General features: G+C 40.0%; 1 protein-coding gene across 1 annotated transcript; it reads right to left on the reverse strand.

Annotated features, from left to right (window-relative positions):
• Positions 1–5,162: 5,162 nt before the first annotated feature.
• On the reverse strand, positions 5,163–12,085 carry tm4sf21b (transmembrane 4 L six family member 21b; the record flags this gene model as incomplete). Its single annotated transcript, XM_079257519.1, has 5 exons — positions 5,163–5,189; positions 9,039–9,225; positions 9,303–9,454; positions 11,014–11,079; positions 11,894–12,085. 5 exons carry the CDS (start codon positions 12,083–12,085, stop codon positions 5,163–5,165), a joined length of 624 nt encoding a protein of 207 aa, XP_079113645.1.
• Between the last annotated feature and the right edge of the window lie 2,915 nt (positions 12,086–15,000).

A 15,000-nucleotide genomic window follows, 5' to 3' on the forward strand; every position in this document is an offset into this window, starting at 1 on the left:
GAAAGCGGACTTGAGATGTTGATGGTGATGAATGTAGACAAGCTGTTTAATTCATCGTGATTAGACAACATCAGTAATCATAGTAAAAATAATCCTTCTTAAAGGGAGAGATCATTTAAAGAAGAAACATTTGAAAGAACACGTCAAGCTACGGGAAGAAATGAACAAAGAGCGTGTGAAGAAAAGTTGAACAAAGAGGCTGCAGAGACTGAGCTCATCCAGAGCGAGGATCAGCCTTGACTCCATATTTAGAAGTCTAATCACTTAACCAGTGTCTTTGTTAAGGAGGTTAGGGAGCATGGCACCGCCTCCCACTGTCCTGCCCACACCCTCAGCTTCATGTGACCTAATCCAACCAGCTGGAGCTGATTACTGTCTTTCTGCATTTAAATCAGTCATTTAATTGTTAGTGAATATCATTAAACTGTCGTACAGACACAACCGAGTGAAAACGGCTAACGCTGAGTAATCTCACACGAAGTGGAACGAACCGAAACAGATATGACAGGACAAACCTGCCTGCATGACAGACTGCTGCTTTCTGGAAGCTCCTGGGTCAGAACTGGATTTTCCTGTCCTGCTTATTGAACAACTTCCTCTTTGTTGGACAGCACAACATGTTCCTGATGGGAGGTGCTTCCTGGAGGGGCAAAACGACAACCTCGTCTCAGCAGAGCCTGCATTGTTCCACCTGACGTGGAGAAAATATGAATGGCTTCATTGTGTTGTGTTAAACAGCAGCAGCAACAGTCTGAGTCGTCTGATTGCAGCTTCTGCTTCTAAAAGTGCACATATGACCCTCGTATTAAGGATGAAAATGACCTTCCTGCTTTTACTTCATGAAGAAGAACTATGAAATAATCGTGTGAAACCAACAAAAGGAATAATATATAATATATTTAATCTGTTAGACCCCAGCTCAAAGGCTGCAACAAAAAGGGAGGCAGGCACAAAGAAGTTTACTACAGATATAAACTTCAAAGAAACATAAATAATATGCATACCTGCACAGAACCAGGGTGATCTCCTAGCCCAAGCCTGGGAGACAAACTGAGCTTCGGCCAGCCTGGTGGAGCTCTGCAGCACACTGGGCCCAGGTGTAACTCATCAGGCCACTGATCAGGACAGCACTGCAAAGAACAAAGTAGTGGTTCGGTCGTCACACTAAGAGTACATTTAGAGTTCATTAGTAGTGGTGTGAAAGAAATTTGTCCCTTGTTTGTTCAGCTCCATAGCTGAGAACATAATTACATGTTTTAATCTTACTGTTCACCATGGCTGCCTTATGTATTCTGTTTGTCTGAAGATTAGTTTTTTTCACATCCTCAGAGATTGATTGTCTGCTTTAGTTGTCTTTCAAGCTCCATTTTTTCAGGGGAACTTTAGACATTACAAAATTTCTTGAATTTTTTTTTAATGTTCTACATGCAGAAAACCCCAAGATTAAAGATACATTTTTTTCTAACATGTTTTGTGTCCATTTAAGGGAAACTGTGTAACATTTGACCACTAGGGGTCGCTAAAAACTGTAACTTCCCACAGGCCACACGACACTGTCGCAAAATTAAAGTCTCCATCTTTGTCACTCACCAAAGAACACTCGCACTAAGCAAAAACTTCCCCAAACATAAATACTATAAATATTAGTTTTGAGTATCAATAAGAGGTAGTTTTATCCCAACTCACGCTGATTATTGTTATGAAAATGTCAACTTTAGCCCTTAGCTTATAGAACACTACAGTAGCTTAGTTACCTTTTGACCTTTTGATATGAAAAGCATATAAAAAAAAACCCAGACCAGTTGCTAATCGTTCTGTTACTTCGCTGATATTTCCATGAATCGCCATCATTTAAGATTTAAGATTAGATTAATTAAATCTCCTGGAACGTTGTGTTGTTTGATGTTCAGTCCCCTCCCCTACTTTCCCCGCCCTCTCCGACCTTATGCTGTAACTGTCTGAATAAGTGCCTTTTTGTATAGAGGTGTGTTTTTTGTCACATCTTGATCCTTCCCCTTTTAGGTGAAGTGTAGAGATACTTCTTTTATTTAATACATACTCATCCTCCCATGTGTAATCTTTTCCTCATTTAGCATAAAAAGGTGTGCCGCTTTTGGCTGCTGCCTCATTCTGCTTGATCCTGTTTATGTCCCATTTATGCTGCTTTGTCTAATTTCGTTGTGTCAGGACGCTGGCTCAATGACAAATAAAGCTGATTCTTATTCTAAATGTAAAAGGAAACGTCTCATTAAGTAACAACTTTGGTTAACTAAAAACTTACATACGCTGGTGTGATTGGGACAGAGACACAAGAAAACAGTTGAAACCTTTAGAAAAGACAAACTTTTTAAATGATTTAGACAGTAAGACAAGGCAGTAAAGTTAATAAATTTGTTTTTTTTTTAGAATGCATAATAAAATAAAAATAAAAATTGGGTAAAGGAAAATAGACAAACTGATGGATGGAGGAATTCCTTTCACGCTTTCTCTTTCTGGCCTCCTAATGCACCATTTCTTTTGACCTTTTTACTTAGTTCAGTCATGGCAAATTTTCGTTCAAAGAGGAGCAAAAAGGCAGAGGCACCTGAAGGGGAAGCTGTAAAAGTCCTCCAGGAGGCATTGTCACATGAGACTAACCACTCCTGTAAATTTACAGGCTGTGTCCGATTGTCCACCCTGATCAATAACCCCTCGTTTATTACATCGTGCTACATTATGTAGTGAACTGATTCTGTTGGCAATTCGGACTCACAATTTTCTCTTTGTCACCGATCATGTAACTACTAACTATTCACCATGGCAACCATCATGAATTGTTCCAAATCCAATCCAACTTTTGTGGAAAAAGTAAAATTCATATTGTATTTTATTCTTGCTTTGATACATATTTCTTCATTAAATAAGGTTATAGAATGATTGAGCTGTAGTTTTTCTTTTAACTTGCTTTGACATTTGTGTCACTTGTGCCATCTTAAGGACCTGCCTGCAATGCATTGTGGTCTATATTGACCTGTCTAATGACCATTGATGCTCACTACTTTCCAAGACGCATTTTGGGTCATTTTGAGTTCCCTACTTCTTTCTCTCTTGACATTCGAACACCCTTAGAAAATGGCATGAGCACTATGTAGGGAATGGTGTGGATATTCGGACACAGCCACAGTGTATGCTTTCTGACGAGAATAGCACCCTTAGAGCATGAGATTAGGCTGTTTCAAGGGAAAAAGCTAGCTAGCTAGCATTAATGTTAGCCAAGCAAGTTAGCGTTAGCTTAGTTGAGGTAGAACCATCTTTTACATCCATGTGTTAGCGATACCCGCCATCCCTGTAATTATTTAAATGCCCCTGACCACAAATGGGAGTAAACCATTATTTCAATGTTAAACTGAAATAATTGTACCCATTCTGTTTACAGTGGCACTTTTGCTCCGTGAACCTCCCACCTCCGTGTCTTTGCTCGAAGGACCTTTTAGCTGGACCCAGGTGCCCTCTGTGTGTCTGATTAAAATAAATTTTCACCCATTTTATTTTTATTGGCTTTGAAAAGATTTTGACAAGTATACACAAACCATGCCGCATCAAGTTAATAGCACATAAAATTTAGGGGCGGCTGTAGCTCAGGAGGAAGAGCAGTTGTCCCCCAACTGGTAAGTTGGGGGATTGATTCCAGGCTTCCCCTGAAATGCCGAAGTGTCCTAGGGCAAGACACTGAACCCCAAACTGCCCCCCGATGTGCCTGTTGGGGTATAAGTGTGTTGAGTGAGTGTGTGTGAATGGGTGAATGTGACAAGTAGTGTAAAGCACTTTGAGTGGTCTGTATGACTAGAAAAGTGCTATAGAAGTACAAGTCCATTTACCATAAATGTTGGTATGAATGAAAAAATACAATTTGGTGGTTTAGGGTGGCCACCCCTAAACCACCACTTAGGGGCATCTCTCAGGGTTGTTTGTAAAATTATACATCAGCCAACATTATGGATTCAATAATATTATGTAAGGCTATTAGCCTGCTGTTAGTAAGAAATTAAAGGTGTAAGTTCTTTGCTAGCACTAAGTTATTTTTAAGATAATATGGGGAAACCATGTCATATTAAATATCCAGTGACTGTATTTACAGCCTAAATATTAACTAATTTATTCAAGATTTTCACATGGGAACGGAAAATAAACTATAAAGATGTTTACTGATTACCTCAGCATCCACGTTGTTTTGTGCTGACTAAGCTGGTGCTACATGATCCAGTTTTATTTACATCATAAACAGGAGGCTAGCAAGGCTTCTTGTTGGTTTTAAAGTAAGCTACCAATATTTTTTCTTCTGAAAGCCCAGGCTGACAGCGGTATGCAGATGAGAGAAGGCTTGGTCACTTCTGATTTGTTTTGGTTGGTCTTGATGGTGCTATATCTCTTTTTTTTCTTTTTTTTTTTTAACATTTATTTTACATATAATTTTATCTGAAGTCCTGAAGGAATAACAGCTGGATGCCAACTGGTATTAAGCTTCTACATGCAGTTATATTTCAAACAGACAGACCATAAATAGCAAGAACCAGTTTAAAGGCTAAATGTGCACTCTGATGCTTCTATCCAAAACTGATTTTAATAAGACTGTCCACAATGAAATACTCACCTGGCAATAATAAGTTATTAAACGTCTGTGAACAGATAGATGCAAATATTTCCAACAGCTATTGTATGTTTATTGTATGTTTTTATTTTCAGGTGACAATGTTGCCCCGATAAGAGAAAAACAATATTTTTCACAATGTGTACTATACTGTTGATATATTAACAGCACAGCCTCTTCTCTCTTAGTTCCTTAGCATTAACTGGTGTAAAACATATGTTGGACCATGTTCATCTGGACAGAAACACGTGTTGAGTTTAGAGTCTGACAACTGTTTATCTAAATTTAATGTTTTGTTGTTGCTGGAACAAAATCCAGTGTTTCCCTAACAGTGTAAAATGCCACTGTGTCAGACAGGTACAATCTACACTTGGTGAAAGGTCTGTGGTTTTCACGTTTTCCTCTGTTGTTCCAACACCAAGAACTAAATATGTCCTTCCAGATTTCCCATCACATTGTGAAGAAAATAGTATGATTCTCCTGTCTTCTGCTTTGACATGACCAGAAACGCTGCCGCAGTTAGGAGGAGGAGGCCCTACTTCTGGTGTGTACCCAGATTCATCTGTAGACACAGAAAAACACTGCAGGCAAAGTTTGACATTATCGGACAATCTTGTTCTTCTTCTCATCACTTTTATAACAGGCGTTTCTTGTTGCAACATACAGCCAGTTTTACAGTTCATGAACAGCACATCACTAAAAACCACGAGAGGAAATATTTCAGACACAAGATCTGTTTCCGTGGTTACTGAAAGTTCAGAGATGAGGTTTTATCAGGTCCTGTTTGTTTTGAAAAACACTTCCTGTGGTTTTGTAGTCACCTGATATTTTCATGATTTGAAGTTGTCAAAAATGCAGAATGGAGGGTTAGAAATTAAGTGGAAAATGGTTTTAAAGCAGTCAGAGCAAATGGCTCATAGCAAACCCACCATTGTGTTTCTGAGTAAAGCTGATCAGATTCTTTACGAGGACACAGAAAGGAAGGAGTGTTTTTTTTTCTTTAGAATTAACCAGCTCTTCCTCCATGTTAGAGGCCCATCACATGTTTAACATGTTGGGACTTCAGTGAGTTCTGAGCATAGACCTGAGCTATAGCTGGACTGTAGCTGGACCTGGACAACAGTTGTACCTAAACTACAGCCAGACCTGTGCCACGGCTGGACCTGGTCCACAGCTTGACCTGATTTACACTTGCACCTGTATCACATCTGGACTTATACTACTACTGGACCTGAACCGCATCTGGACTGTTATCTGACTTGGACCACAACAGGATCTGAATCACAACTGAACTATAGTTTTACCTGGATCACACCAGGACCTGGTCCACAGCTGGATCACAGCTGGACCTGAACTAAAGATGAACCCCAGGTGGATCTGGTCCACAGCTAGACCTAAAGAGAAAACCAGCAGCATCAGGAGACTGGTCCTGGTTTGGATAAATGTCAGTATCAGTAAAATAAAACTGAGACGTAATCCCATCTTAAAAAGTAGAAATGAAAATGAATAAATTGTTACCTGGGAGACATATAATTTACAGAAATCACAAAATGAAAATGAAATAGATTGTAATATTTTATTAAAAGTGACTGCAATATTTTTTAAAAAGTAACTTTAATTCCTAATTTGTCCACATTTGTTTTTATCTGTGATGGGCAAGCGAAGGCTTCAAGGCTTCAGTGACATCTGGTGGACAAATGGCGCCATAGCAACGTCTCCAAAGGACGACTGACCTGCCTCAGTCTGGTCGAAGATTTTAATTACATGTCACCAATTGCTTCATAACCAGGGCAAGTATCTCAATACCAATACTGTTCGCTAGAAATTTCACAATAATCATTTAATCATTTTTATGTTTAATAATTTTGTCTTTAGTTTTTTTATCATTTGAATTTTCCCTCAGGAATGAATAAACAATTATTGATCTGGATCTCATTTTGCAACCAGAAAGCATCGGAACTGATGAGAAGTTGTCTGTCGTCACCACCTGCAGAACCACTTGCTTTCCACCATGACCTAAACCCCTGGCTTCGACCACCTTGGGGGGAGTTTCCCACTGGGACTTAGGGGTCTCCAGTCCATATTCTGCACAGATGTTCCTTTACACGTTTATAGTGTTCCATGTATTCTTTACACCCTGCAGGATTGTTTCAGGAGGTGTGGTAGATGTGAGCCTTGATGGCCCTGGTACTCAGGCTTTTTCTTGTTCTGCCATGATCTGCCGGTGGTACATCCCATGCAGGGGCTTTTCGTCCCATAATGGTTCCTTTTATTCGGTCTCCTCCAGGTTCCAGTGCCTGAGACACTGTGCTTCATCCCTTAGGACACTCTTCCTGATGTATTCATGGAGCTTGGATGTTTTATCCTGGATAGTAGCCCTGATCCTCCCTAGTCCTCTGCCTCTCTCTGTGTGCTTACCGTATAGTCGCTGGACACTCGACTTGAGGTGGAACCCTCCATTCATGGTGAACAGCTTCCATGTTTTAATATCTGTGGTCTGAACTTCCTCCTTTGGTCATCTTATTGTCCCAGCTGTTATTTGCCTCTGTGTCCTCTTCATGACTGCCATTTGCTTGTGTTGCTCTCCACCATGACCTAAACCCCTGGCTTCGGTCATCGTAGAAGCGATTCATAGCTTAAAGAACATTGTTTGGTTCTGGAAGTCCTGGATCTCTTAGGAGCCTTGGTCCTCAACATGATTCAACAACCAACAACTAGTTGGGTGCTCCTATGATCTGTCTAGACCCCCTTCTCTGTATTCATTTATTTATTAATTTGTTTGTTTATTTATTTATCATCTTTCTGAGCTGGTGACATCTACCATGTCATATGTTTTTAAAATAAAAATGTATGTTTTGTTTTCTTCTGCTTTCCTCTCAGTGATCATCATCCCACGCAGATGAAAGTGATCATCAACCTTCATTGTCTGTGAACTTGCTCTTCCTCCTCCAGCACTTCACTTTCTCATCCATCTGTTTTTAGTCAAACCAGATTTAATCAGGTTTTATCTGGCTGTTATTTCTATCAAAACTCTGACAATTAAATACTTCAAAACTTTATTACAAAAAATTCCAAACCAACAAATTTTGTTTTGCTCGTGAACACAGCGGTTCCATTATCTTAACTGCAAACAGTGACGAAACAATAATCACCAGTTAACTCTAATAAAAGTGGAGTCCTCAAGCTGCTTCCAGGTGTAAATAAAAAGCCAGGTTTATGTCAGTCAGAACATCACTCTGCTGCAGCTTAGTGATGACAAACTTCATGCCATAACATCTTCTTCCACAAGTCCTCCTGGATCATGGTCCCCCTCACTGTTGATGGAAAACAGAGAGTAGTTAACACACCTGGGCCTTACTGTTGCCACGGCAACAGCTGCCCTCCAGACAAATGCCCTACAGAGTCCTCAGAAAGAAGTCAGTATAATCAGTGGATGTAGCAGCAAATAGGTTGAATTGAATCAAATTAAATCAAATCAAACTGAACTGACTGAAACAAAATGAAACAAATCGAATCTAATCAAATCAAACCGAATCGAATTGAGTTAAAATGAACATCTTGTTGGCATCGGAGATGTTAAGGTTGGTAAACTGAACCGTCAGTCAGATGATTAACAGCTGAACTTGGTCGGTGGTGAACAGGGCAGTAAACACACATTTAGGCTTAATATGAAGTCATAAAGATTTTATTGTTATAAAGATTGAACTGTTATGTTTTCAGATCATTTTAGACTCCATATTTGTAAATCAAGTTTTGTCACCATCTAAAATGGTCTGCTTGAGAAATCCCACTTTGTGAATGTGTAGAAAAGGATTTGCATAGTTGTAAGAAATATTTGTATTTGTAAAGAAAACTAGAAGTTCTTTTTTAATCACCTGTTCAGAGAATACTGTGTGCCAGACTCAAGTTGCAGATGTGGATTTATGATGGTTCAGAATAAACATTTAACCCTCAGGCCCTACTTAAGAAGAATCACACCTTCATGTGTCTCCAAAATCTACTCTCCTTTAAAGGCCTGCAGCAGTTATGGAGAGCAGGAAGTTGTCTGTTCTGCGACTGGAGATTTTGATTGGTCCTCATCCAATCGGTGTAAAGACAGAGTTAGAAATCTGCATCTGCAACTTGCACACACTTCCCTGCTTTGCATCCATGAACTGATGTTTCTAAACTTGTATTTTTCTTCACAATTACAAATCTGTTTTGTTTACAAACTTCTGCACACATTCACAAACTTATTTCTCAGGCAGGTTTTTTCACAAGGTGACAAAATTTGACCAATATAGAGTCCTGAATTATTTGCAAACTTTCCATACAACACAGAGTCATAAAGATTTTGTGGAGTCTATATACACACACCAGTCTGTTGCAGTCAACTACAAAAAAAAACCCAAACAGTATTGTTCTGCCTCACCTCCTTGTCAGAGCAGGTGCCACAGATGCAGCCAAAGAGTCCGTTAACCATCTGGATGCCGCAGAGGATAATCTGGACACATCCTGCTACCAGCAGGGTAGCAAACAGCCCCAAATTGAACTGAACCACGTTGTCAGGAAGGATGCACCACTTCCATTTGTCTTTATCACCCAGGTAGCTCCCAGAACTAGAGGGGGAAAATCACATATAACTAGAGGAAAGTCATCAACGTAAACATTGTTTGTTTCGAGTGAAAATATGCACCTGTTCGTAAAAGGAGCTCCCCATGTGGGAATAGGGTTTTCTGCATTGGTCCAGAGGCACACTGGTCCATTAGATAGACCCAGGCCAGCAACGCTGATGGTGTAAATACCACCCACCACTCCGATGGCCGCAAAGCCAATAGACAGGAACATCTGCAGGGGTCATGATGTAGTTCAGGATAAACATGTTTCTTATGCAAAACTATATTCACCTAAGAGTCAGACACTGATGTGTGATGTCCTAAAAAGGCCTTGTGATGGAGGCAAGGCCTGTAGTGCAGAACGTTTCTGATTGGTTGAGTTTTCACAACATTTAACTTTAACTTTAGCTCATAAAAGCAAAGTACAAGTTGTTCCTCAGGACCAACAAACTAAAGAAGGAGAACAAAGCAAACACGTTAGATAAAGCTCAGATCTCACTTTTTTCTGTTTCACAAATAAAACGCTACGCAAACGCCTGCAGCATGGAGACATTTTAGAGTTTAACAGATAAAGCAGGCTTCTTGTTTTTACTGAAGGCTCAGGCTGAACCGAACCTCTAACAACCGCTCAGCGGCTTGTCAGGAGACCATCTTAAAACCCAGAGGAATAATTTCATAAAAACATATTGTGTCCAATGTAATTGTTTTTATGAGCAATGTGTTGGTTTAAAGCTATAAACCAGATTATGTGTGTTGGTTTACAGCTATAAACCAGATTATGTGTGTTGGTTTACAGCTATAAACCAGATTATGTGTGTTGGTTTACAGCTATAAACCAGATTATGTGTGTTGGTTTAAAGCTATAAACCAGATTATGTGTGTTGGTTTACAGCTATAAACCAGATTATGTGTGTTGGTTTAAAGCTATAAACCAGATTATGTGTGTTGGTTTAAAGCTATAAACCAGATTATGTGTGTTGGTTTAAAGCTATAAACCAGATTATGTGTGTTGGTTTAAAGCTATAAACCAGATTATGTGTGTTGGTTTAAAGCTATAAACCAGATTATGTGTGTTGGTTTAAAGCTATAAACCAGATTATGTGTGTTGGTTTACAGCTATAAACCAGATTATGTGTGCTGGTTTAAAGCTATAAACCAGATTATGTGTGTTGGTTTAAAGCTATAAACCAGATTATGTGTGTTGGTTTAAAGCTATAAACCAGATTATGTGTGTTGGTTTACAGCTATAAACCAGATTATGTGTGTTGGTTTAAAGCTATAAACCAGATTATGTGTGTTGGTTTAAAGCTATAAACCAGATTATGTGTGTTGGTTTAAAGCTATAAACCAGATTATGTGTGTTGGTTTAAAGCTATAAACCAGATTATGTGTGTTGGTTTAAAGCTATAAACCAGATTATGTGTGTTGGTTTACAGCTATAAACCAGATTATGTGTGTTGGTTTAAAGCTATAAACCAGATTATGTGTGTTGGTTTAAAGCTATAAACCAGATTATGTGTGTTGGTTTACAGCTATAAACCAGATTATGTGTGCTGGTTTAAAGCTATAAACCAGATTATGTGTGTTGGTTTAAAGCTATAAACCAGATTATGTGTGTTGGTTTAAAGCTATAAACCAGATTATGATGTGTGTTGGTTTACAGCTATAAACCAGATTATGATGTGTGTTGGTTTACAGCTATAAACCAGATTATGATGTGTGTTGGTTTACAGCTATAAACCAGATTATGATGTGTGTTGCTTTACAGCTGTGACAAGTGGAAGGACTCACCCCACAGCGGTTTGCGCAGCACTTATCTGCACTGGTCAGATGAATGTGGATGGCAGGAACCAGAGCCTGAAACACAGAAGAAGCAAAGAACGGGATGTATGTGTAGGATGTACGAATGACCTGCTATGAGTTGGAGTTAACAGAAACTCATTCGAACGTTTACTAATAATATCCCTTCTGGTCCATCTTTATTCTGTCATTTAATGCTCCCTGATAATGAAACATAAGTAGTAACACGATTCTGGTTTTTAGACTCTAGTCAAGCAGCACTCTGTTTCTGCTCTGACTTCAGGTAGAACTGGACCACTAGAGGTGTCGTCTCCACCCTGATGGATTCTGGACTAATCCATGTTTTACCTCACCTTGTTCTGATAATGAATTTGTTAAGTTATCAAGTTCTCCTAAATGTCAGAAATGTTTACATACAGCGGCTGTGACCACATTACTGGATCTGAGTTGTCCTTTCTCCTGATGCTTTTAGAGCTTTACAGAGCGCCCTCCCAGGTCTGGTGGTCTGACGGTCTCTTATATCAGGTTATGTCCCTATCAGTCAACAGTTTCGGACTACTGTCACATCCAGGTTGCTGAAATCCTTTTTACTCATCCAGCATCAGTCTGAAGCATTCCTGATGACCTTACAACGACCACACCAGATTTGATGGGTCTGATCAGCCCTAACAAACGTTAACAATGAGGTTACCTGAAGTAGATTACTGTTCTGAGTCTTCCTGACTGCCTGATGGTTTTCTACTTAGTTAACTCATTAAAACAGAAATTGAAGTCAAGTCTACTTCATAACTGACTCTCATTGCTCCATTTCAGAGGGTTTGAACCTTTGAAGGTTGCTCAGTTTGAGACAGTTTGAAGGTGACCTACTCACCATGAGTCCTCCTCCTATGAACCCTCCCATGTATTTGACCTCTGGAGTGAGCCGCAGCTCTCCTTCCCGGTCTTGACTGGCATACTCGGTATCAAAGTCAGGGAAGAAGAGGATGATATTGCATATCATGGACACTGCAGCCAGGACGTAGAGGGGGATGGCGATGAACTTCGAACACGCTCCGGTACACATGATGTCTGCAGGTGAATGAAAACCCCTTCTTCAGCTGTTGGAATAGAAATGGTTTCTTATGACCCGACTTGAGTCTCAGCTGTGGTTTATCTGCTGTCAGAGACAAGGGAGGACGAACTGGTTAAATATATTAATAAGTGTTGGAGGGCGGAGGACTCAAGGGTGGAGCATGAGGAGATAACAATTATACAGCATGTTTATCAATTGAATTTTGACCTGACTGTATCTGCTTTTCCAATGTGTGTGTGTTTATGATTTGATGATCTTATTATCAAAAGGACTTACACCGCTCAGAGCACACAGATCCTGCAACTCAGAACCACCAAACCCTCATGACTCATGGTTTCCGTGATTCCTGCGCTTATCTTAGTGTGGTGGAGGTTAGTTCCAACTGAAAATTTACCCACACCCACCACCAGAAACACCCAGTCTTTGTTTTGGGTATAGTTACCGTGTAATCAGATTATTTGTTTTCATGATCATGTTGCACTTTTCATCAATCTGTTCAAGACATAGTGATGATTACAGCATTTTATGTCTGATAAAAGCCTGAGACCTTGCAGGTGGCTCCTTAGACCTTCCAGCAACAAAGGTCGAGGACTGTTGATCAACAAGAATCCTGCATCAGACCAGAACAGTCCAGTCCTAAGACTAACATTTAAAGGCGCGCTATCATCCGGGATCTTTGTTGCTGGATATTTGGTTTCATGATGCTCTAAATCAGGGCTATCCAACCTTTTTCAAGCCAAGGTACCCTTTTTTCACTGAAAAAATCACAAGGCACACCACAAATCATTCATTCATTATCCTAACCGCTTAGTCCGATCAAGGGTCGCGGGGAATCTGGAGCCTATCCCAGCAGTCTTTGGGTGAGAGGCAGGGTACACCCTGGACAGCTTGCCGGTCCATCGCCGGCCCACCACAAATCAAAACTGGGTTTTTTTTGTTTATTAAAATAAATAATATGAAGTCCATTTTGTCAAATTGTCTGAAACAGAAATAAGATAAACACGAGAAAATGATTTTTATGATATTTCACCTGGGCCTGTTTAGATGAACACAGAGCTGCTTTTTAGATGAATCAGGGGAAATTGGATACTTTGTCATGGCACACCTGATGATCTCTCATGGCACACTAGTGTGCCACGGCACAGTCGTTGAAACACACTGCTCTACATGTTTTCTTTTGTTGAAAGATCTGGACTGCAGGCAGGCCAGTTCAGCCCCATGACTCGTCTCCTGTATGTGGTTTTGCATTGTCTTGCTGAAATCTCTTCCCTGAAAGAGACGCAGTCTGGATGGGAGCAGATGTTGCTCTAAAAGCTTTTCAGCGTTGGTGGAGCTTCACAGATGTGGAAGCTGCCCATCGGGACTGATGCAACCCCGTTCCATCAGAGATGCTCGCTCCGTCCACTGACAAGCTGGATGCTAACTCTCCTTTTTAGTCTGCAGGACATAACATCCAAGCTGACCAGAAAGAATTTCACATTTTCATCCATCTAACCCAGAGTTTTTTTTTCAGGTTTTTAAGCCAATGCACACTTTTTCTTTTTTTTTTTTTACTGGAAAATCACAAGGCACACCACAAACCAAAATGTCCATATTATTAATATAAAGTCTCTTGAATAGAAATCTGATGAACACAAGAAGAAGAAATGTTACTATCTTTCACTGGGGCCTGTTTAGATGAACACAGAGCTGCTTTTTAGACTAATTAGGTGAAATTGAGTTATTTCCTGATAATCTCTCACACAGTGGTTGAAAAACCCAGATCCAACCACTGAGCAGTGTCTCATGTTATTTTAAATGAGCTTTGGTTCAGAGAAGACAGCTGTGTTTCTGGATTCTGTTCACATACAGCTTCTTTGTGTGATGGAGCTTTAATCTGCATTTTGTGGATTTCAGGGGAAACTGGGTTCACAGAGAGTGAACTCTGGAAACCTTCCTGTTGTGGACATGTTGCCAGGCAACCTAATGAGTTGTTTTTTCAAGCATTTTGTCACCAACAAGATTTCAAATGTGCTGATATTTTACACCGATTCATTTTCCATATTGCTTAGTTTAATTCAGGGTCATGGAGAAGCTGAAGCTATCCCAGCAGGCAGGCGGGATACATCCTGGACTGGTCACCAGCACATCGCAGGGCCGACACAGAGAGACAAACATCCATTCACACTCACATTCACTCATAGTCAGATTTTACAGTGATCAGTTACCCTAACATGCACATCTTTGGATGGTGTGAGGAAGCTGAAGCACCTGGAGAGAACATGTAAACTCCACACAGAGAGGCCACGGCTCAAACCTCCCCCCAGCCGAGGCTCCAAACCAGGAGGCTTCTGGCTGTGTAGGGTGCTAACCACCACACCGCCGGTCCGTGCAGCACCTCATATTTACTATGATATGGAGTAATATCTCAGTTTCAGCATCTGTCATGATGTTTATGTTCTACTGAGAATAAGAATTGATGAGGTATGGAAAAAAATGGTTTATTAAATTTGTCTTGAAAATGAGACTGTCTGAATTAGAGATCTTGTATTAATAAAGATTAACAAATAGATAAAAAGAAATGATGCAACGATGACATGTTAAAAGTTTACACAGTTAAAAACAAATCTATTTCCATCTTACAGCCAAATAGGGAGAAAATAAATTAATAATCAACTAACTGAAGTTTGGACTCTGTTAGATCCTGACAGATGTTATTAATAGAACTATTGAAAGCTTTTCTGCAGCTCCTACACAGATGAACATTACAAGTTCTTCATGTCTGCAGGCGTAAAAAGAAACACCTGAACTTCTTCTCCAGCATTTCCTCTTCTTGTACATGCAGAACAGAAACGTTAGTTTTATGACTGAACCACGTAAAATAATTACTGCTGAGCTCATCCTGATGACTGCTTCCAGATAAAGCA

This window comes from Telmatherina bonti (assembly GCF_933228915.1).
Source record: "Telmatherina bonti genome assembly, chromosome: 18".
NCBI classification, from domain to species: domain Eukaryota; kingdom Metazoa; phylum Chordata; class Actinopteri; order Atheriniformes; family Telmatherinidae; genus Telmatherina; species Telmatherina bonti.